Below are 25,480 nucleotides of genomic sequence, written 5' to 3' on the forward strand. Positions count from 1 at the left end.
GCATACAGAACAGAAAACACACTACAAAGACATCTCAACACACAAACAACACAAACAAATAAATACAACCACACAGGGGTATACAAACTCACATGCAATAGTTGCGACAGTTTCTACATAGGACAGACAGGCAGGTCATTCCAAACTCGATACAAAGAACACATTAAAGCAATAACCAGAGGACACAATACATCTACATAACTAATACTAACCACACATACAATAACATAAATACAGACATGGAAATCCTACACATACAACCCAAAAACCAAAAACTCGACACACTAGAACAATACGAAATATACAGACACACTAAAACACACCCTGATCAAATTCTCAACACACAGGTCAATTTCAGAACACACACACTATTTGACACCACATTTCAACACTTTTCAACAATCGAACGCACCCACACAACAGGTAGCGAAGTTCGAGATGACGCCGAGATCTAGTAGGCTCTGAGGATGGTGTGAAGAAGCACCGAAACAGCTGTAGGCCGCACGTACTTACACAATTAACACGAGTAAGATCGCCATTTAGAAATAAATATAAAGTAATTACATAATTAAAATAGGACATTTCATCCAGGGGACATTCGGGTTTGATAGAAGAATAAATCGTTTAATATGTTACTTAATTTAAATTGTATTTAAAAAATTAAAATGCGATCATTTTGATCCAGAGAGCACTCATTTGGTGCAATGACAATTCCTTTAAAATGTTTCTTAATTGTTATTACATGCAACCATAGTTTAATGAAGATTGACATATGATTTAGTTTTAATGTGTATACTTTATATTACTTGCTATATGTTTCCATTGAATTATGGTAATAACTTAATTTTAACCCTTGTTTTCTACGTCTTCAGTAAATGGCGCTTGGCCCACTATGGTTCTGAACCCTTTAAATAACTTAAATAGTGATACAGCATATATAGTGATATTTAGCTAATTATATTTCTTCCTTTCGAAAATGTAAGAATTCACGATCTTCTATCCACCATTGCCATGGAATGAATAAATGTGTTTTTTCTTCCTACTCAAAAATTTTATATTTTGCACATAGGAGTTACTGCAGGAACAACAACGCTACAATCTGAGACGGCGGTGAAAATGTATTATATTGTTATTTCAAAAGTCTTGTATATCCTTAAATATCAGTCCTATAAAAATTTTGCATAGAATAAAACTTATCGAAAATCATTTTTAAAGAAACGTTTGTTATGTAACATTTTTCACAAAAAGCAATAATAAGCGAGATATTTCGATTTATTTAATTCAGGCCCTCTTACAACCCCCCTTTTAAATAACGTATTTTGAATGCCATATAGCCTAAAATCTAAGTTACAACGAACTTCATTTATATTCCAATTTTCATCGAAATCCGTTCAGCCATTATCGCGTGAAAAGGTAACAAACATCCAGACAGACATACAAACAAAAATTTCAAAAAAGCGATTTTCGGTTTCAGGATGGTTAATTATACATGTTAACACCAATTATTTTTGGAAAATCGAAAATTACCAGAAAAATTTTGGCTACAGATTTATTATTAGTATAGATTTCATGTTTTGACATAATTTTCTTCATATTGCGCCCGGTTTCTAGTAATATATCTATCATTTGTGGTTATAACAGTAAACCTGTATTCAGATTTTATATTCTTGTTTGTCTTGAACAGGGAAGAGCTATGGGAGTGACACTTGGATGCTTGCTCGGAATGCTGCCACTCCTGTTCCTTGGAAAGAAGATAGACGACTCAAAAGAAGAGGAGCCTACATGAATGTTCCACACTCGATAGACTGCACCTAGTATCAATACTCATAGTACAGGTTCTGACATAAGAAGTATTTAATTAGAGAAACCAAATGTAAGTCCATGTTTCTTTGTATCAGGCAGTGAACAATGTTGGTACTGGTGTGAACTTCGAAATTTCATTTGTTTCTATGGCTCCGTAGCGACTTGTACCTAATTTCTTGCGTGCTATATTTCCTTTTCAAAGGCCTTGAACGATCTTTATTACTGTTGAGTAAAGTATATATAGATATATGCATTAAAATCGTTGTTATAAATAGCTTCTATTGCATACTTTCACTTTCTGATGTTAATTATCAATGTAACGACATTTTCATTCGTGTATAGAACATCATTTCTTAATTTAATATGTAAATATAAGAGCCCATATGTGTTAGATGCAAAGATATTGCACAATAATCTTAATTACAGAAATTATTGCATTAAGTAGACGCCATTTTTTTAAATGTATTGTTGAGTTTTTTAGCAATTGATTTATAAGTTAACTTTTTATATTTTTAGACAATATTTTCGCGAGAAATTATGAGTGTGATTTTAATGATAAAGTTGGATGATGTTTGTTGACAGGACGCATGCCTTATGCATAGATCTGAGAGTATATAACAAGATGGCTTACCAAGGAGAATTACTTGATTGTGGTGTAACGAACATGACGTCAGATTACACCCATGATGCACCACGTGTCCCAGGAAAAATTCATTTATTGCTGTGTCATATGGTGATGTTTGAATAGCCAGGTATTTATGTTTTTAATAACCACGCATACCGTGCAGATTTAATATTGGCATAAGAAACATATAAAAACAATGAAGAAATAATGTAATCAGTTGGCCGTGTGTAGAAATTAGCAGGCTGTTATACAATCTGTGAAACAAAAGAACTTCGTCTGTGGTTGCTAAGTCAAAGTCTGGTATTTTCTTGTTTCACAAATAAGCCTGCTAATTTCTAAACATGGACCACTGAATAAGTTATTTCTTCATTGTTTTTATGCATAGATTTATTATGACAGTGTTAAATACCTGTGTCCTATACCAGAGTCTTCTTCAACTGAAGATGGCTCTGCCTATACCCAGAAAGACACATGTAGGCTATATTGCAATACAAGAAACATACGTAAATTGCTGGTTTTGTTTAACAAAATTTACTGTTCTTATGTACTAATAAATATGAAGGATAATTTATCCTATTTCGTTATTATTATTATTATTATTATTATTATTATTATTATTATTATTATTATTATTATTATTATTATTACGTACTCAGAACATCAATTGCCAATTCAATACAATATAAAATACACATTTTGAAGTTCAAACATTTAAAAATTAACAAAATCAAATAGGTAGATCTACAAAATAACCAGTGCTTTTCTTCTGGAGAAAAAGATGGTGGAACTCTGTATAGAATGTAGTAGTGGAGGGGGAGACCTTTGTTATCCAGTGCACGGAAATTTTATCGTTTTTAACCTCCTCTTTATCCAACTGTCAGACTTTCAAGCTTAAGTGAAGTTCAAAGAAAAAATTTACATACGTTAAAAACGTAATTTCTAACACATTTCTCGGTTCTGTGATAAAAAAATATACAAAAGCACTAAAAGTGACTATCAAAACGTATATGCCTATACGATGTGCTGCCCAAAACTCAGCAATATGTGATTGGTTATTCTCTTTAATTAATTAATGTATTTTAATAAAAAATTATTTAAGAGCGAGTCATACAAATCAGGAAATAATGTAGCAAATTTTGGAAACGTTTTTCGTTATATTTTTCATCTATAGTGTAATAAATAGAATTGCATTTTTTGTATTGACAATATATTTTTATTATTACAGTAGGCCTAGGCTATTGTGACATACAACATTAGCAGCAATATCTTCACATATTGAATAAGGTAAACACCAATTTACACTTTATGTATTTTAATGACTGACTCTTTGGTGTAGTGACTAGCTTGCCTGGTTGTGAACTAGGAGGTCCCTGATTAGATTCTCGGGATCTGGAAATGGAGTTACTGAATCTCGTCGAAAAACTGATGAGCTGTGATAAAGTGACGAACTCCAGTCAAAGAAAAGCCGGTAACACATGTAAAGGTTCACATCATCGAACATGCAGCACCCCTATCACGTTTAGTAGTTACGCAGTTGAGTACTAGATGGCAGTTGCTCTGTTCATCACTGGCTCTTTCTGTAGCTATATCACAATGGAGTTCTGCATTTTTATCAGAAGCTTACAAAAACCTGGGTAACATGGTCTGCTTATTTTATTCTAATAGACTGTATGAAATATTTATTATTATTCTTGCATACGTTCATTATCTGAATATCAGTTTTACGTAAATAGCATTAATCAAATAGCATTGAACACATATAATAATAATAATAATAATAATAATAATAATAATAATAATAATAATAATAATAATACACATACATGATCGAAATGATAGCTGTCCAAATCTTGGATTTAAAATATCGGCACCCTAATCAATTCAAATGAACAAAAAAAAAATGTAAATTAATATTAAAAAACTACATAATGAAATTTTAAAAAAGAATATTCTGCGACAAGATGTGGTAGCTATCAAAACGATAAAAATTTATTGAAAATAAATAATATACATTGAATATTATAAAGATGAATAGAGATGGTGATTGATGATGTTCAGTGAAGATTTTAAAATGGTTGATGCAATTGTCTGAAGAGTCTTATCAGGAACCTTTAATTTTCTGAGGATCTCCAATGTAAACTTGGGAATTGTTCCTCGCGCACCAAACATGAGTCCAATGGCATTCCAATCTTGAATATTATATTTATGACTGAGATCATCACGGCATGGAAGGTAAATAGCGCGTTTCTCTTCATGTACCTGCTTTGGTTGATCTTCGTTAATTTCGAACCTTACAGTGGGGTCAAGAATGAGACCAGTTTTTTTATCTCGGTCAATTATTATGATGTCAGCACGCCGTGTAGATCCTTCCATTGAACTTCCTCATATACTTCGTGTTCACCACGTTCCCTTAATCTGTTAGCAATTATTGAGCGGACTGTGTTATGTCTGTCAATTCGCAGTAATTCGCCCTGAGGGCAGAAACCTAGCACGTGGGGTAAATCAATTTGTAAACACTCTACAGAACTCACAGTTTAAACAAAATAGCTGTCATGACCACCCAAATATGGTCTTATTGGCACACTTTTCAGTTGCATCATTTGAGACTTACGCTATCTTCTCATGTATATACTCTCAGATGTAGATATGTGGGCATTTTGAAAGTGAGGTTAGTTTGTAAGGCCAAGGACAAAACTATGTATACATTGTGATACCATTATAGTTATAATCGCAAATGTATTTGCCAGTTTTGCTGTTCAAAAACGTGTATAAAGGAATATGTTATTGTGATCATACTATGAGTTAGTAACCCTTTCTATGATGTGAATTATACACCATGACATGGTAGGCCTACTTATAAATTACAGTAAAAGCTCGATACTCAGTGTCTGTTCTAGATGACCCATCACGCATTTTTAATGCAGATGAGACGAATTTTCACCGTGAAAAAATCAACAAGATTCCAGACTCATCATAGACTGGGGGGAAAAAAAAGACAGACGTATATCACGGCCTGCTGCAGTATAGTAAACACAGAAAACATTTTATAGGAACAATGTTGAAGATAGATATATTTGTTTTCCAATGTTGCCGTCATTGAACAGAAACCAAGATGGAGATTTCATTGCAACTAATTAGAAATTCCTCTTTCAGGTATGTAATAAACGATCTTTGCACAAAATAATGTACAATACACGAGCGGTATGTTTGTTTTCATGTTCTCGGAAATTAAAAAAGCTCAACTACGTTTCGCTTTTTCAATCTTTTCCTCGAACATGAAAACGTCAACATACCGCTCTTGTAACGCATATTACTATTATAGAATTGTTTTCATTGACTATTACCCTTTTACTACGTCATACTACTTTCGACCAATAAAACGGAACGAAACGACGTGTTTCAACCAATCATGACTGCTTATCCTATAATTTTTATCATCTCCCTAACATTTGTTTTTATCGCCTCCCTAGCATTTGTTTTTATCATCTCTCTAGCATTTTTGCCAGCATTGTACTTTTAATAATTGTACCTTTTAAAATGAGTCATGTTTATTTCATCATCCTTAATTAAAACTTTTCTATCATTTATCTTGTTTATATCATTTAGGTTATGTCATAGCTTCTGCTGCATAAGATTATGGATAGTCACGTATCAGAGATTGTTTAATATATATTGATAATTGAAGTGGAATGCAACTGTTTTAATAAAAATTAAACTGAATCAACAAAGCCTTCTTGACTAGTAATCGTCCATAAAGTTCAGTGAAGATTATATAGTTGGCACAACTGGTAACAAGAGAACAGCTGATCACAACACACTACTGCCATCTAGCGGAATATTTGTAATGATGAGATGGCGCAATAATACATTTTCGAGACAGTTTAGTATTTTAGTAAGTCAATTAATATTTTATTTTATTAGAGTACTTTATTTCTTCTAATCTTTATATACTTTCTTCTAATCGTGTAATAGTCAGTTAAATCCTAATTGAATTTTTATTTTTCTCTAGATAAAATCAAAACCTCTAGTGAGATTATTGTGATTTTTTTCAGGGAGTATATTTTTTAGTGTGTTATTTCCGAATGTGCTGTATCTCAGTGTACGTTATATCAGGCTGATACTGTATATGTAGCCTACACAGATCTTGGGTGTATGCTGGTTGACTCAGATGAATTATTTAAAATCAGAAAAAGTTCTGATGAAGTTACAGTTTTTTGTCATTTAATAAACAGTTTATTAAGAGTGAGAAGTTACTTGAAAAACACTGTGTAACAAGAAAAGAAAATATTCATGGAAAGGGTTACTTGCGCAGTCTTTTATATGGAGTGATAGGATTTGTGTTGTGCATGCTAGCTTTCAACTTTGGACTAAATGTGTAATTTGTACTAGAAGATTATTATGACAAGAGATTGGATTCTGAAAAATTGCATGCTAACAGGAGAGTTTTACAGATTACTGTAAAAACAGCTAACAACAGTTTATTAGAGGATAAATAACATTAACTGATATATTCAGTAATATTAAGAAATTATAAATTGCAAATTATGAGACATATGTAAAAAGCATAGTATTTCATATTGGTTATTCTTCAAAGTGGTTGTGTAAATTTACAACATAGGCCTACATAGACTTTAAACTTACTTACTTATGGCTTTTAAGGAACCCGGAGGTTCATTGCCGCCCTCACATAAGCCCACCATCAGTCCCTATCCTGAGGAAGATTAATCCAGTTTCCATCATCATTTCCCACCTCCTTCAAATCCATTTTAATATTATCCTCCCATCTACGTCCCCGCCTCCCCAAAGGTCTTTTTCCTTCCGGTCTCCCAACTAACACTCTATATGCGTTTCTGGATTCGCCCATTCGTGCTTCATGCCCTGCCCATTTCAAACGTCTGGATTTAATGTTCCTAATTATGTCAGGTGAAGAATAAAATTCATGCAGTTCTGTGTTGTGTAACTTTCTCCATTCTCCTGTAATTTCATCCCTCTTGGCCCCAAATATTTTCCTAAGCAACTTATTCTCAAACACCCTTAATGTCTGCTCCTCTCTCAAAGTGAGAGTCCAAGTTTCACAACCATACAGAACAACCGGTAATATAACTGTTTTATAAATTGTAACTGTCAGCTTTTTTGAGAGCAGACTGGATGATAGAAGCTTCTCAACCGAATAAAAACAGACATTTCCCAAATTTATTCTGTGTTTAATTTCCTCCCGAGTATCATTTATATTTGTTACTGTTGCTCCAAGATATCTGAATTTTTCCACCTCTTCAAAGAATAAATTTCCAATCTCTATATTTCCATTTCGTACAAAATTCTGGTCACGAGACATAATCATATACTTTGTCTTTTCAGGATTTACTTCCAAACCTATGTCTGTACTTACTTCAAGTAAAATTCTCGTGTTTTCCCTAATCGTTTGTGGAATTTCTCTTAACGTAGTCACGTCATCCGCATAAACAAGGAGCTGATGTAACCCGTTCAATTCCAAACCCTCTCTGTTATCCTGGACTTTCCTAATGGCATACTCTAGAGCAAAGTTAAAAAGTAAAGGTGATAGTGCATCTCCTTGGTTTAGCCCACAGTGAATTGGAAACGCATCTGACAGAAACTGGCTTATACGAACTCTACTGTAAGTTTCACTGAGACACATTTTTATTAATGAAACTAGTTTTTATAAAACTTCTCTCTTAACCGAGTCATATGCCTTTTTGAAATCTATGAATAACTGATGTACTGTACTCTTATACTCCCATTTTTTCTCTAATATCTGTCGAATACAAAAAATCTGATCAATAGTCGATCTATTACGCCTAAAACCACACTAATGTTCCGCAATAATTTCATCTACATATGGAGTTAATCTTATCAAAAGAATATTGGACAAAATTTTGTACGACGTCAACAGAAGTGATATTTTTCGGAAGTTACTATAATTTGTCTTGTCCATTTTGTTTAATTTTATATACACTTTAAAATTTGTAATCTTTAAATTTGTCCAATATTTTCTTATTTCTTTTCTAGTCCATTAGTATAAACTAGCAGTTTTCCTTATTCATTCCATTTCTGCTGCTTGAAGTCGTTATTCAACTGTCTTCTAGTTCGGAAATCTATAGCTCTGTTACTAGAGGCCTGTACATTTTATCCTTTTTTTGTTGCTGTATTAATGAGGATTTTAAAACGTTTCCTGACCCTTTCTTTTTTTACATATTTTAAAATTAGTGTAATAAAAAAATTGAATGCATTGATAGGCATATTGCTACATAACTATTGTAAAACTTTTCGAGCATATAGACTTGATATAACTGCCATTACTTGAAGTCGATTTTCATCTGTCTTCTTAATAGTCCAGGCCTCGTTTTCATATATCAGTGTTGCTAAGGCTTGTAAATATTTATTATTTCTTGTTGTTGCATTGGTGTCTGGTGGAGTTCCTGGATAGCTCAGTTGGTAGAGTGCTGGTACATTCAACCAGAGTTCCCAGGATCGATAACCAGCACTGGAACAATTTTTCCCTTGAAATTATTCAATTTATGAGAATTGTTTGTTTTTTATAAATTTTGAAATTGTGTTAAAATCTTGTGAATTAAGATAAAGTACAGTTAAGTTCGTAATATTGATATAATTGTTCATATGATTTTCACTTCTTTTGTAGAGCGACTGAAATGAGTTGTGAAGTGATACATGGGCAAAATGGATTGATCATGAAAAATGCTTCTGTCAGTGTATGGTACCAGTTGTTAGTAATGGTAGAAAATATTTTGACTTGATTCTGCACATACTTTGAAAAATGCCAATGGAATACTAGGTCTAGTTTTGAATGTAGTATTATGGGGCTTAATTGAAGCTCAATATAACAGCATGAGGGTAATCCATGATTAAATTCAGACATCCTGACCATTTTAGCTCTTACAGGAAAAAAAACAGCACTTTATTCATGTGAGGATGGTAGTAAGAAAACAATTTAAACGTAGCAATAAAGAGCAAATTTCAAAATATCCTTTTTACAATTCAAACTCCACTCATGATTTATGTACCGTGATATTGTTTCCATTTTATGTCAGATTTTACTGATAAGAAACGTTTAATTTTAGAGAGAATATTTATGCTGAAGTTGTTTTTATATTTAAAAATAGTGTGCAGTGTGGCTTTGACATAATGTTATGTTTAAAACATAACCTATGCCTATACGATATAGCCAGTAAAAATTAACGTAACCTCATAACCACCTCTAAATCATTTACTGTTCTTTCTGAATCACCCTGTATTTTACATATGTCCCACAAGAAGATGTGTTTAAATGTGTGTAAAATTTTGAACAAATCTATGAACATAATGATAATATTCATATTATTAAACAACAAAAATAATTAAAAACAGAGCAGAGAAGAATGGAAATACAAAGATTCGAGCCTAGGACCTCACACCTCCTACCTCGCAATGTTAGAAGTTCAGCTGTATCTGCTTATAGCGCAGGAGCTGCAGTTGATACTTTTGAAGGAATCTATAGTCTCGTCGCTCTAATTTCCGGCAGCCAATCCCATTGCAGATGGGCTACATTTAAACGTGTGCGTCTTGTGATTCGCTTATGAAGACGTTATCCATTTCTTAAGGCTCGATAAATACTTAATATAATCGTCCGCCATTTTGGCTCTTTCGTTGGCGTTCGCAGAAAGCACACGAAGACGTTATTTGCCGCTCAATTATTTGCTGAATTATAGTGCGTTTGATTTATTATCATAGGAGCTACGACATGATAATGTTTAACGGTGTGGCAAATAGATTCCTCGTATGGTAGCTCGGGAACGAAAGAACAAAAATGGCGAACGATACTACCTACCTAGACTTTATAGAGCCTTCACTTCCTAAGACATAAGCAAAGAGGCGGAGTCATGCCGGAAATAACACCGTCGTGACTATAACTACTGGACTCTTGTAAAACGCCATTTTTTTTTAGAAAAATATATGACTATGTACTGCTATAATATTAGGTGTCTTTCAGTCATTTATGTTGTATTAAAATATTGTACCTAATTCTAGATTGTTTTCAACTGTTTTTGTTGGTAAAATTCAGTGGTGAATGCAGAATTTTGTTTGCAATTTACATTATTGGTATTTTAAATTTTGTACATTATATTATTATTATTATTATTATTATTATTATTATTATTATTATTATTACTATTATTAAAAATATGAACTGTAACAGACACAAAACATTAAACGAATCTTCACAATAAAGTCAGAACTCAAACTAACGAACGGGTTAGAATACCGCTCTTAAAATGAGTTTAAAATCGACAATGCAAAATATTTAACATCTGCACTGCAGAACTGTTAAAACTAACTTTTCAATATGTTTCACAAAAAATTAAATTTCATATTGTGTCGGCTTCATTTTATTACAAGGTCGGTTCTAGGCGGTAGGTCTCTTTACAATAAAGATAGCGGTCCACACTTATGGAGTAACGGTTAGCGTGTCTGGCCGCAAAACCAGGTGGCCCGGGTTCGAATTCCGGTTGGGGCAAGTTACCTGGTTGAGGTTTTTTCCGCGGTTTTCCCTCAACCTAATACGAGCAAATGCTGGGTAACTTTCGGTGCTGGACCCCGGACTCATTTCACCGGCATTATCACCTTCATTTCATTCAGACGCTAAATAACCTAGATGTTGATACAGAGTCGTAAAATAACCCAATAAAATAAAAATAAATAAAGATAGGATTGTTATAATTCGAACGTGCTGCAGCACGAAATCCAGGGAGAGGTAAGAGGACTATGCCTTATGTCGATGTAGATTTTGTTACTCTGACAATGAAAAATTAGAGAAGGGAAAACGGTTATGGATAAAACAGTACTGAAATCTAAATATGTCATTTTTTTCTTCAAAAAGTTAAAGGGGTGGGGTTCAAATCCAGTAACCCACCCTTGCGTATGCCCCTGGTATTACCTAATTCTATATCGTTTCTTTTTTTACTTGGTTATTTAACGGCGCTGTATCAACTACGAGGTTATTTAGTGTCGATGGGATTGATGATCGCGATATGGTATTTGGTGAGATGAGGCCGAGGATTCGCCATAGATTACCTGACATTTGCCTTACGGTTGGGGAAAACCTCGGAAAAAACCCAACCATGTAATCAGCCCAAGTGGGAATCGAACCCGCGCCCGAACGCAACTCCGGATCGGTAGGCAAGCGCCTTAGCCGACAGAGCTACGCCGGTGGCTTTCTATATCTTTCTCAACTGTTATTTTGTTGGTAAAAGTTGTCTACAGTAAAATGGATTACATTATATCAGAGCCATAACATGTACACCTCACTATTTTTTGTAAGGTATCTTTCAGTTTCATACTGGCAATAAAATAGTACACTATCAGGTGAATTGAAATGTGAAGATGTATAGAAAGTAACACAATTTTAAATATTGTGGTAGAACAATTTTTGTGTAACGATAATGACATACTACTAATAATAATGTTATGCTTCCATTTTACAATATAACTAGTCACATTCATATCACTGTAATGTATGTGGGTCAGAGTTTAGGAGTTCCCATATCCGTCATATTAGAAGGTGGCCCATTATAGAATGTCTCTGTGCATCTGATCACGTGATGTTGTTTGAACCAATCAGCCTGAGCATGTTTGCCAGCTTTCTTGCAGTATGCGTCACCAGCAAAATTTTCATTATATTGTTTTTAATTTTGTTTATAAACTAATTTTATTACCGGTACTATTTTTAAAATCCATGTTGAATCTTTCATGAGCCAACAACACTACAATGAAAAAGTGAACACGATCAAATACATAGCACAAGAACTATTTAATACGATAAAAATTCGTACCGGCACTGGGAATCGAACCCAGGACCTCTCAGCTCTGCGTGCTGAGCGCTCTTTCCAACTGAGCTATGCCGGGACACGATACATGGCTCCGGCCGAACCCCTCTTGTAATGCTTCCCGGTGCCGGTACGAATTTTTCTCGTATTAAATAGTAATAATACACATTGGCTACTTCATAGTAGTCGTGTAATATTCAATGAGGTGGGCAAGACCTCATAATGAATATGTAATGTATAGCACAAGAAAATGGTTACAACCCAAACATAATAGACAACATCATAAGGAAGACAAAACAAAAACTCAACAAACACAAAACACAAGAAATACATCACACTAACATACGAAAACAAAAACACACACAAGATCGCATCCTCATTCAGAAAACAGAAATACAACATAGCATACAGAACAGAAAACACACTACAAAGACATCTCAACACACAAACAAATAAATACAACCACACAGGCGTATACAAACTCACATGCAATAGTTGCGACAGTTTCTACATTGGACAGACAGGCAGATCATTCCAAACTCGATACAAAGAACACGTTAAAGCAATAACCAGAGGACACAATACATCTACATATGCCGAACACATAACTAATGCTAACCACACATACAATAACATAAATACAGACATGGAAATCCTACACATACAACCCAAAAGCCAAAAACTCAACACACTAGAACAATACGAAATATACAGACACACTAAAACACACCCTGATCAAATACAACACACAGATCAATTTCAGAACACACACACTATTTGACACAGCTCTTCATCACACGAACGCACCCACACAACAGACAGCGAAGTTGAAATAGAGCTGAGACACAGAAGGCTCTGAGGATGGTGTCAAGTAGCACCGAAACAGCTGTAAGCCGCATATGCTTACATAATTAACATGAGTAAGATCGCCATTTAATCAGTTATTTATATTTTTAAAACACCAAAAATTATCAAATTTCGCCATGAAAAGTGATTATAGCAGACATCAGGTTTTTCATACATATGCCAGAAAGTTGGTTTTCTCTGCTTAACTGTTTCTTTCAGAGAGAAGCAAATAATGGACTATTCATGTCCATCGTTGCCAGAGTGCATAAATTTACCTCAGCTTGAATCTTCTGTTACAATGGCACATTTGTATGTCTATCCTTTCTGTGTATGCCAACTGCCTTCTAATATGACAGATACTATAGATGTTAATGACAATTGTCACATTCCTTTTATTAAATTTTGCTTGTCTTTATAACCATTAGCAGTCTTGTACCAGTTTTACAGATGTTGTATCTTACAGTTTTCTAGCAAATATGCACTATTGATGGAATTATATAATCAGCTATTATGCTCTTAGAATAAAATTAAGAGTATTTGAAACAAACAGGTGTGAACTTGACATACGCTCACATTTTTGTATAAACCGAGATTTAAACAGACAATAACATTTAACACTTGTCTTTGCATTTCATTGCATAAGATAGAAACTCAAAATAACTTCACTTTCACTTCATTTAATGATTGTCTAATAACTTGAAAATTGATAAGCACTCTCTATTTTACCAAGAGTTGAGATATATTATGGTTAATCAATTCTGATTGGTTGTACCAAAAGTCATGGCTTACTTTAACTATACCATATTTAATTTTTAATAATGAAATTAATTCACAGGTGGCTTTTTATTACAGAACATAAGAACAACAACAGAATGATGCTTTCTTTTTTCTCTGCGAAAAAAAATCGAAGTCAAAGCCATCTGTGAACTTATCTGAAGATTAAATATGGTATGGTTAAAGTAAGCAATGATTTTTGCTCCAACCAATCAGAATTGATTATCCCTACTACATTGTTTACTTGTTTGTGAAATAAAATATTGCATGTCATGCTTCTTGGTCTACAATTAGTCTCGACTCTTAATATATAGGGACTCTAACCTGAGTTATGTATGAACAGAGAAGCTAAATTTTTGCCATGTTGATATCAAAATTTGAGGATAACTGTGTAGGATTGTTATAAAGGTCATTCCATACAAAAATTTTAAGAATATGCCAGTGATGTCATGAATTTTTTTGGGCTTTTAATATAATAATGTTATTACTTACTTACAAATGGCTTTTAAGGAACCCGAAGGTTCATTGCCGCCCTCACATAAGCCCGCCATCGGTCCCTATTCTGTGCAAGATTAATCCAGTCTCTATCATCATATCCCACCTTCCTCAAATCCATTTTAATATTATCCTCCTATCTACGTCTCGGCCTCCCTAAAGGTCTTTTTCCCTCCGGTCTCCCAACCAACACTCTATATGCATTTCGCCCATACGTGCTACATGCCCTGTCCATCTCAAACGTCTGGAAAATAAATTAAACTACCAAGTATGACCGCCATATCATTAATATTTTAGTCATGCAGATGACTGAAAAATGGGTGGCAGTTACATGTTATTCATAATTTGAAATATTCTAGACACCCTATATGAAGCATCATCGAAACTAAAGAGACGCCATTGTAAACCTGAACAACCATATTTTAATACCTTAAAGACTAATTCGAATAATATTAACGCATGCTCATGAAAACGCCTCATTGAAAAAAAGAAATAGTTTTATATTCGAATGTACCAATTTAAATTAATGCGAATTTCATTCGTATTAAAGAAAATCTTATTCTTAATCCATCTCTCAAGTTTTATGACATAACCTCAAAAAACCTATGAATAATTAAATTAATAAAATCATTAATTTTTGTTCTGGCGGTTGAAAATCGCTTGCTATGTGTGGCAGTCGCAGTGTTCGCGAGACTTCATAATGATGAGTAGTCTCAAACGTCCGTCTCCCTGACCTTGATCGTGCAACATTCTGTACGACGGGAGAGCCTACGTGCTGAGCTCCTTTGTTCCGGTGAGATATTTTTATTAAAAACTGACATGATATTTAAGTCAATATTCTGAAATTTTCACAGTGGAATCAATATACCCTAAAGAATTAAACACACTTTTTTCGTCTGTAAAAGTGAATTGCATTTTGTGTTCTATATTATTTTAAATTATTTTACGGTGGGTAACTACTTAAAAAATTATACATTTTTTTCATTTTGAGGGAATTTATAAACAAGGCTCTCCTCTTTCTAATTGCATTGAAATCACTTTTCTTTGTTCTTTTACATAGTAAGAAAACTTCAATGAATGAAACCGTGTTCTTTATTAAACCAATATTTTAAATGCTGATTGCTGCCAAACTATGAAAGATATAAATATAGTATTGCTTGAAATTCATATTTAGAACACACAAAATAACCTACTACAATATTTTTTAACTTTTGAAACATGATGGTTCAAAAGCATATTTTTTGCATGGAATGGCCAATAAACCTTTTATTTCCTGACGAATTTGAAGGCAGAGAAATGTCTTAAGTGAATATGCATATATAAGATACGTAAGGTAGGACAAAGAAGCAAAGTATATTCAGATAATGTTATGTGAAAGAAAATTAGATCTTTTTATTTCTATAATTTAACTTATATTCCCATTCTTTACCAGAATGAAATTTTGTAAACACAAGCTCTGTATTTACAATTCATATTAAGTTTACTCAGTGAAGAAGGTCAGTAGCTCTGTGATTACACTTTGCAATTTATAGTTTCATTTTTATACATTTCTATTCTTGTATTTCATTACTTGTAATATTAATCTGTAACCAGCCATCCAGTGGTTAAACCAGATCTGTTGATGTGATTCACGAGCTGTGATATAAATGAAGACACAAAATAATTCAATTTCGATTCCAACAGTTTAGTAAGTAACAAAGATTATAAAATGACAATTTTCTAATATACTCGTATTTCCTGCATAACCTGGCTTGGCGAATAGTTATCAATGGTTAGGCATTCCTGTGAGTTAAGAGTTCACACCTGCATAAGAAATTTTCTTTGGAGACTTGATATACGTAAACGACATGCTGCTTCTGGTTTCATCTTTAACAAGTTTTTCACTTATTGAGCACATCTCTTGTTGTATATAGCACAACTTCGATTAAAATTGTCAGTTTGTTTCCGAAAACTATAATAGTTATTGAAATGACAATAATCAAATCATTTATACCCATTTTATAACGACATTTCTTAGAAATGGATTCAGAACACCTCAAAATCTGTGCTTCAGTGGTTGACCATGATGATATCTTTTAAAAATATTGGAGTGCAAGAGGTCAAATGACTTTATTGTCAAATGCCTGGCATTAGAAAACAACAACATAACGACATTTCAACCCAATTACTTGTATTGTCATGCAAGGTTTGATTTTAAATAAAATGTCTTACCATAAATGCTATTTAAAAACATAAAATTGTTTAGTCACACGTTAAAAAGTGTTAAAATTTTTAATTTTTTTAACGTGTGACTAAAAAATTTTATGTTTTTTAACAAACAAAGTGTTAACGTGAACTATAATCAATATAACCAGCGATATTTAAAAATGTCGGAACTTATATAACCCATATATAAAATCCTTCAGAATTTAATGGGGAATCTTAATATTTATAAACATCTGAAAAACGATTGTTGGTCAGTTTTTTTCATACTGGTTTCCTTAATTATTGCAACATTATTATAAAAATTGATTAAGTTTCTACATAAACATTGTGGCTAGCCTGGAAACCCAGGTCATTTTATATTTATTTTATTGGCTATCCTTTTTGCTCTTTTGTTTTTTGTTGCTATGGATATTCATTCATTCTTTCAATAAAGCCATTTTAGTATTGAGTTAAATTTATTAAAGTCTTAATAATTAATTGTATACGCATTATACATCAAGTGATACAACATAAACTCATTATTTAGTGTATTTGTGCATCAGTCTGGTTCTTTGTTGGTATAAACGATGATGATCGAAGTTGTGCTGTATTCAGTCTTGCCTTCTCTTATGTGTTATCATATATAATTCTTGTTGTTTGAACCTCTGTTGGTGTTTTATTATTGAAATGGTTTATAGAGCACTAAAAGTGCAGTGTATGTGCTACTCTGTACCTACATGCAGGCATGTAGCTTTAGCTGGCTAGGCACATAATTATGTATTTCTATTACATTTTTACGAAGTATGTTGTGTAGCTGTTACCACCCATTTGAGGCAGTTTCCTCCGCACTGGAATCTGCAACGTGATAAATGTAATTCCAGTCAGTTTATTTAAAAAGGATAAATGTTGTGAATGATATTTCTTGATAATACTGTCCTACTGGATATTTATTTCATGATGAAGTCATGCTGACAAGGGAACATCTCACATTCGGCCCCTCTCGAATGTAATGTAGATTTTGCACCACTTTTATTCATGTTTATGAAGTCAGGCACATTTTTGGAGTTGCTCTGTGTTAACCATTTGTTAAACTACTTAATTCCAAGAAAATGTTCATAATTTTTTAAGTAAAATCCCAGTCATGCGCAAAATATTGGGTGTAATTAAACGATGAATCTATTGTTCTGTCTCTGACATATTTGAAATGCAGAAATGTCACCAGAGATATTTCAGGGTGAGCGACACAACTCTGAATGATTAAAGCGTAGCCTACAATACCAATTTAGACAGTGATGTTATTTTTTTTCATTACGAACTACTCATGAAGATTTACGAATCTGCAAAGCAAAATAAAACCTACTAAAACAAGAAATTTATAAATAAAGTACGTTTACCCTTGTCTGTCTTAGTCTCATGGATCCAGAGGAAGGAGCTGTAGCAGATGGTACTTGAGAATTCTTTTCATTCTATAAGAATGTGGGGGAAAATACAAAAAATTTTGATGGAGAAATTGAAGCTATTTATACATCCCTTCAAAATTTATTTATTTGGATTCATCGTTGCAAGAATATAGCCATATTAATTGACTCTAGAGCCACAATAGAATCAACAAATAAACCAAAAATAGAAAAAAATAAAAGAAATCCATTAAATGATTAAACAAATCCAAAGTTTAAATAAAATCATAGTTCTTCAATGATTCCTGCACATTGTGTTATAAGCGGTAATGAGAGAACTGACATTCTAACAAAGAAAGGGACTAAAACTGAACAGAAACAAAACTATAATTTTTCATATTATTCAATAAAAGAAGTTATTAAAAACAATTATAATGTCCAAATATTCAGTAGTATAGAAAATTCCCATTCGAAAAATTTACTAGAAAGACCTTATTTAATTGCTGACCTACCTCGTAAATCTGCTATGGCCATGTTCAGACTCTTTACAGGTCATGATTGTCTGGGTAAAAGTTTACATAGGATTGGCATCCTGTCTGCTCCAAATTGTGTATTGTGTTCTCAAGAAGAAGAAATGGATATGAACCATCTAACACACTGTGAAGCATTCAACAATGTAAAAGTCTTACATCTGAACACTAAGAAGTAAGAGAGAAAATAGCTCTATTGTTAAATCAAGAGCGTTAGATACCTACCTACCTACCTTAGTCTGTTAGTAACGACAAGAGTCGTTTTGGAGATCAACGACCATTAAGCTGCACTAGTAGCAATAGGACAAGATGCTCTTTGGTTCTGTAATTTTGTCAAAACAGTGCCCCACAATATTGGTTTCAGAGATGTGGACAAGAACTACTGTAAGCCCATAAATCTTCACATTTCAAATGTTATTTTCGTATACTTTAAGATTTTTTGGAACTGTAAACCAAACATATTATACGATGAGACGATTCTATCCGACGCCGGGGTTGTATCCGATGTGGCTTAGTGGATAAAGCATCAGCACGTAGAGCTGAAAACCCGGGTTCAAATCCCGGCGCCGGAGAGAATTTTTCTCCGTTCCATTACTCTTTCATCATATGATGACGCAGAATATCTGCATGGAAATATCATATGTACTTCGGTACATTAAAATAATATATACAAACATATTATGCAAGAAGAAAATGACAAGAATATAGTGGTGCCAACAGCTGAAAATTGAATTTTTGTGGACAAGGAGCTGTTTGAAAATAAATTCCTCATATAACTTAAGTGTAACCATTTGGAGATGCTTCAAGAATAAGACAAGGGAAAACATACAATTAAAATTCATTGAAACAATAACCATTAGTTATTAATGGAGAAAAATTCGCTCCAGCGCTGAAGATCGAACTCGGGACCCTCAGTTCTACGCACTGGGTGCTCCAACCACTGAGCTACTCCGAAGTTCAAGCCATTGCACCGGCTCGAATCTTCCTCCTTTGGTTCTTAATGGCCTTAGTGGCCAAAGGAGAAAGATTCAAATAAATAATAATAGTAAATTGCCCCCCATTGAGGGTAGCCCTTACGGATTCAGTATATCCTCAAAAAAATTATTATACATATGTAAACATAGATATTAAATTTTAAAGAAGGGAAACAAAGAAAAGTGCATGAAAAATTACAATTGCTATTAATGTGGCACCATGTGATTAATTAGGATTTGGCAGGATTTTTTTAACACAATTATCACAATGTCATCCCTCAGAGATGTTGGCAGAGCAAACTGCTGTCGAAATTCTTGGAAAAAAGCTGGTATAGTCCCTCGAGCACCTATGAGCAAGCCGAATACCTCAACGTGAATTAAGGCATATTTCAGCTTGAAATAGTTGACTGTAGACTCATAGATCAACTTCTTCTCAAGCTGGACCTCGGCTGACTGCTTTCAGAAGCTTCATTTCCATTGTTATTGAATTCCGACACATATGGATGAATCACATCTTATGATCAAAGATATCCAGAACCAATGAGCATAGGTGCAGATGAGCTACAGTCTGGTTGCCATAGTAAATAATATATTTCAATAACTACATATTTAGAATCGGGTCCCATGTTCATGTGAACTTCTTTTATTTAAAATTATGCCAAGGATGAGTTCTGTAAGTGCCAGTGGAACTTCATGAATTCACGTGTACAGCTATATAGTCTACCACAGATTTTGTTAGTGAAAATAACTGAAAACTGGCTTCAGGAATGTCTCTTCATAATATGGCATAACGTGTACATTTATAATTGTAATAATTTCAAGCAGTTTTAATAGCATTATAGTTAGTGTGTTATATTTGCTAGAGTACACGATTTTTTAATGTCAATGGAGTTCTAAGAATGACAGAAATCCTTACTGTGGCTTTTTTTAAAATAAAGTAGAATTGGGAATCTCCTGTACCAGATTTACAACCCATAAAATAATTCTGACTGAGAGAATTGCAATAAAAATTTACCGCAGTTGTCAAAATACATTTTTTTACTAATCATTCTGTCATAAGAATATAATGAATTTGCCTTAGAGTGATGCTCCCACCTCAGAAATGGCATTCAACACTGAAAGATTAACAAAATTCAGAAAAGTCTTGGTTGATCATAGCTTGAAGCACAGTTCATAATTTAATTTTATCCATCTGTTTAGATAGGCTGCAATGCAACTTATTGGAAATAGTTTACATTTTTACATTCTCAAAATTACTTGGATATTGTTTTCATTTAAAAGATAATTATTTGTAATAATTTCTGCTCCCTTGATAAATATCTTGGTGATATTTCTGTTAAAATTATAGTTATTAAAAATGGAGCACAACATCGATGCTTTCTGATATAACTTCATTTGTTTTTATGTAGTATTGCTTTTCGTACTCATTTGTTTTTCCTCAAGTGACGTCATGTAAACAGTGCTACTCAGATCAGTCTGTTATTTATTAGCATCTTTGACATAAAATCTGATATCGTCTTTGTGCTTTTATTTATAATTCAGGCCTACACGAATGCCTACATTACATTAAACAATGACACAACAGCTCTATGAATACTATTTAAGCCTATTTTATATTAATTTCAAAGCGTAACTCACATAGTTCCTGCAATTTATAATTATGCAAGCAAACTTATTTAACTATAGAATATTATTTTGTTGCTTAAAGTAAATGTTATACTCAGATGGTAAGAAGATAATTTCGACCTAGCACATACATTTTAACTTAAACAAAACTCTTTCACATTTGTAGCAGTGTTTTATGTTGTTATTTCTGAGAATTAATTTAAGACATCTGTACATTAGTTAAGTACGAATAAGTGAAGTTTCTTGTTGAGTGTTTTATATTCATTTCTTTTAGTTCCGCTTTTGCTGATTGAATTTATTTTTTTCTTATTTTGACTGAATTACATTTATATCTAGTTTTCTCTAACTGTATTGTTGTATGACGTATTTTGTGTACAATTCTCTTCGATGTTCGCATTTTTAAGAGTATAAATGTTATATTTTAGCTATGATGTACATGGAATAACAGATAAGCATCCTTTATGATTTGCAAACTTTACATTATATTTAAATTGTATAAAAATGTATCCCTTGTACACACTATGAAGAAACTTAAACAGAGAAGTACAGAGTTGCCATGTTTTCTCTCACAGGAAAAGAGTAGGCCTATTATTAATTTGGTATCATTTAAAAGGAACCCAAAACCATTCTGAAAGTAAAGGTGGAGAGAGATTTATAATATTTTATTCTGTGTGTAATTTATGATATGAATAATATATTTTATTCAAAGGAGACACAAAGAAATTCTATCGAGTGAGTGGTTCTTGGACTCGAATCCCTTCAGGAGATCCTGGGTTCAAATTCTGGTGTCAGTCAATCTGATCGTAGTTTTTAGTGATTTCCTCGATGCATAACTAGAAGTTGGTTATTTCAAAAAAAAAATGCCGGATTGGTTCACATTTCCACGTCTTCCATTCTAACAAAGATGCAGGTACAACTGAATATATGTTATACCGGTACACAGTTGATTTGTGATTTGCCCACCAGGTGGCAATACATCTGCGAATTGGCTGGTAGAGGCAACAAAATGGAAAGTCAACAATGTACCATTCCCAAAAGACAGTCGCAATACGACCTCGCAGTTAAAGTGATTAAAAATGTAGCTAAAAAGGAGCAATGGAACCAACAATTTCGGTATACGTTTTTGTACTTAATTTAAGGAAATAGTTTATCAAGGCAAGCCATGATACTATCTCTACATAGGATGACGCAACACTCAAGCTGTTATTGCTAACAAATTCCAACCACTTTATTACTAAAATTATATGCTTGCAATTTCCAAACTTTTTGCCCTAATTACGCATTTGAAAAGTCCATGGTGTCTCACGTATTTTGAACACTGCATAATACTTGTAATTACTACAGCTGGTAAAATTTAATCTAGTTTCAACATGTAATTTTTTTTGCAGGCATGTTGTAGTAGGGCAATAAATGTTCAAATGCTATGAAAGTTTACATATAAGGTGTATAGTTTTAAAAGTCTTTATTTTGTAGTAATTTTGCATATAATGTTTTTATTACCCATTTCTTACAGTTTCTGCGGATTATTCAATAATTTAACAAATAGTTTTCTATGAGGTCCGTTACATGTAGGATAAATCCGTTACTAAGCAATTGACAGTTGAAGTTCGATCTCTTACATTATGCTTACGCAGTTTTTATCGAATCGGCCTTTTGCATAGACGAATTTACGACCAAAAAAAATTGAAATTCTGTCCTAACTTATGCTTTCTGGAGACATGAACATTACAGTATCTGATAAATCTACTCCCATTTTATTCTACATTCCTCTCTCTCACAGTTTTCTGAAGAAGTATCTTAAGATTCCTATCCATTAAATATCGGCAATAAAGAGAACTAAACATCAATCACGTAACCTACTCAAGCGTTTCATCTGTGTGTTTATATACTTGTTGGTAATTATATCTATAATATTATAAGGCTAAAGATGTTTGTGTTGAAATCTGGATAAATTTCCATGGAATCATGGCTAAAATATACTAAAAGGTGTTGAAGTTGAAGAAGATGTTTTCTATAGTAGCACTTGATTTCCTTTTCCAAGGCACTACTACTGCAAGAAGACAACTGTTTTGTGTTCATGTATATTTATAGATTTATGTAGAGAAAGAGCAATACTTTCCACACCAGAAGTTAGTAGATAAGTGCTAGGGTCCAAAAATGTAGATACAGGTAAATAACAACATATACCATCACTGTTAATTGTATAATAATAAAGCCATAAAATATAATAATATATTGTATGTTATACTTTGTTGTAATATCATATTGTTAATATAAGCATACAAGCACTCAAAAGTTGAGAATGTATTTTCTAATATATGCACGATTATTGTTACTAAAGTATTTAACAACAATTATACTAGAGTAATTCTTGCGTAATAAATGTTTCACCTACCGAACTTTCAAAATGAAAGCTTACTTCACACTTTTAATAAAATATTGTCTCTCAAAATACTTATGGTTTTATTTTTCAGTACCTTTCTTCCATTTGTCAAGACAGCGCTAAAAACATACTGGTTCAAAGAGAACTTAAACTTATCTGAAGTACGTAGTATCACCAGTGGGATAGCATACATGGAGAAGTTAAAAAAATTAAGAAGTAACTAGCAAACTCTCTCCTAGGGAATAAGTAGCATTCAGAAGAAAATCTTGTGGAATACTATCTTTAAACTTATTTTCAAGCTTCCCCAGTGACGACAATTGTAGGATCTATACTTCAATTCATCTAGAGTTCTGAATTTTTTCAATGCGCTGGAACAATCTCTATTATTTTCCGGTACGGATTTTCAAAGAAGCACACATTAAGGGGTTAGGTACAGATTACAGCAGTAAAATTTTTGGAAATATTCAACTTTTTTTTTTTCCTCCATTACTGTATCTTGTACAATAATTAAAATTGATATGTGTAAAACACTGTCCTTCTGCTATATGAAAGAAAAATATTTTTACGATAAAAAAAATTATTTACTTTTTTTTTCTTCAAAATTCATAATGGTTTATGTTGTCAGCAAACAGCTGGATACATTAAGAAGATTGAAAATTCATAATGGTGGCAGTTCACTGTGCAGTGATGAAGCGTTTCCCTCATAACTCATAAACTTTTTAACTTTTTCATGTTCTCTCTCTTTTATTTTATTGCTGAAACTCATGTTTACAATATCATGCTCTTTCACCTACATTCTTTAATAAATATTTTTTTTTGTGTTAGAAGAAAATACTGTTATTTTTTATCAGACAATCTATCAAAGGTAGAGAAGTGATCTTGCATCATATTGTAGATATGACATGCATAAATACACACAAAAAATTTCATCACAGAATGTTGGATAGTTTTTGAGTTATGAGGGAAACGCTTCATCACTGCACAGTGAACTGAATTTTGAAAAAAAAAAGAAAAATTAATAAATAAATATTTTTTTAATTATAAAATGGTTTTTTTCATATAGCAGAAGGACAGTGTTTTACACATACTAATTTTCATTATTGTACAAGATACAGTAATGGAAGAAGAAAATGTTGAATATTTCCAAAATTTTACTGCTGTAAGCTGTACGTAACCCCATAACTCACTCGAGAAAAGCTTGAATTTCTGTTTATTTATTTCATTTATCATAGCAACAATAGTGAAACAATTGAAACAGAATTTTATATGAAAATAAAATAATGTTTCGTGACTTTCGAATAATCCTACATTATAAGGGATATATATTTCTGTATCAAGGCAATAAGGTACCTTATTATCGCCCATGCTGTGTTTTTATTGTTTTTCAGCTGTTTCTGTTACCATGGAAACAATTGAAGTTTGTTTGTTTTTGTTGCATGTCACAAAATAACTTCTGTCAGATCAGTTTATAAATGTCCTGTCATTAAAAATGCATCTGTTTACAAATGTTGGATTAGCAGACATGCACAGGTATGAAAAACTTACAGCAATGCTAATGAGGTATGGTGAATTTATGCAGAGCAACATCCTCACAATCAGCGGCCAATTACTTTTCACGTTGAGATTCTTTTAAGAGGAGGCAGAGGTGTTCGAACAAAACTGAAGAAAAAATGAAAATTTGGTTTTTTCCATTTTTATTATCTTTATTTTGATATTCCGATGTTAGTTTTTGATTTTGTGCCCTTAAAAGTATGAAATTAAAACCAAGATAACTGTATTACTATATTATTCCCATAATAAACTAATACTTATCATTATTTATATACCTTCTCTGAACATATAAATAAAAAGAAATATTGAAAATTTCTTACAATATGGTGCATGGAGCATTTTATATCAAACGATATAAAGTTTTATAAAATTTTAATATTTACAGAACTATTGTACTTAGAAAGTTGAAACTTGGTATATCCATTACTAATAACTAGACTTCATTGAATTGCC

General features: G+C 32.7%; 1 protein-coding gene and 1 non-coding gene across 3 annotated transcripts in view; one reads left to right on the forward strand and one right to left on the reverse strand.

The window, feature by feature from the left end:
* The window catches only part of LOC138702361 (transmembrane protein 65), a 297,854-nt gene extending 274,309 nt beyond the window's left edge, over positions 1 to 23,545 (forward strand). For both annotated transcript variants that reach the window (XM_069829923.1, XM_069829931.1), the window contains one exon: positions 1,685 to 23,545. In XM_069829923.1, coding sequence (XP_069686024.1) covers positions 1,685 to 1,786 — 102 coding nt within the window. In that variant the 3' untranslated portion in view covers positions 1,787 to 23,545. The remainder of the gene's footprint in view (positions 1 to 1,684) is intronic.
* Positions 12,271 to 12,346, reverse strand: TRNAC-GCA (transfer RNA cysteine (anticodon GCA)). Its single transcript has one exon. It is a non-coding gene; the product is annotated as a tRNA-Cys (tRNA).
* Positions 23,546 to 25,480: the final 1,935 nt, after the last annotated feature.

This window comes from Periplaneta americana, chromosome 1 (assembly GCF_040183065.1).
Source record: "Periplaneta americana isolate PAMFEO1 chromosome 1, P.americana_PAMFEO1_priV1, whole genome shotgun sequence".
Lineage (NCBI taxonomy): Eukaryota > Metazoa > Arthropoda > Insecta > Blattodea > Blattidae > Periplaneta > Periplaneta americana.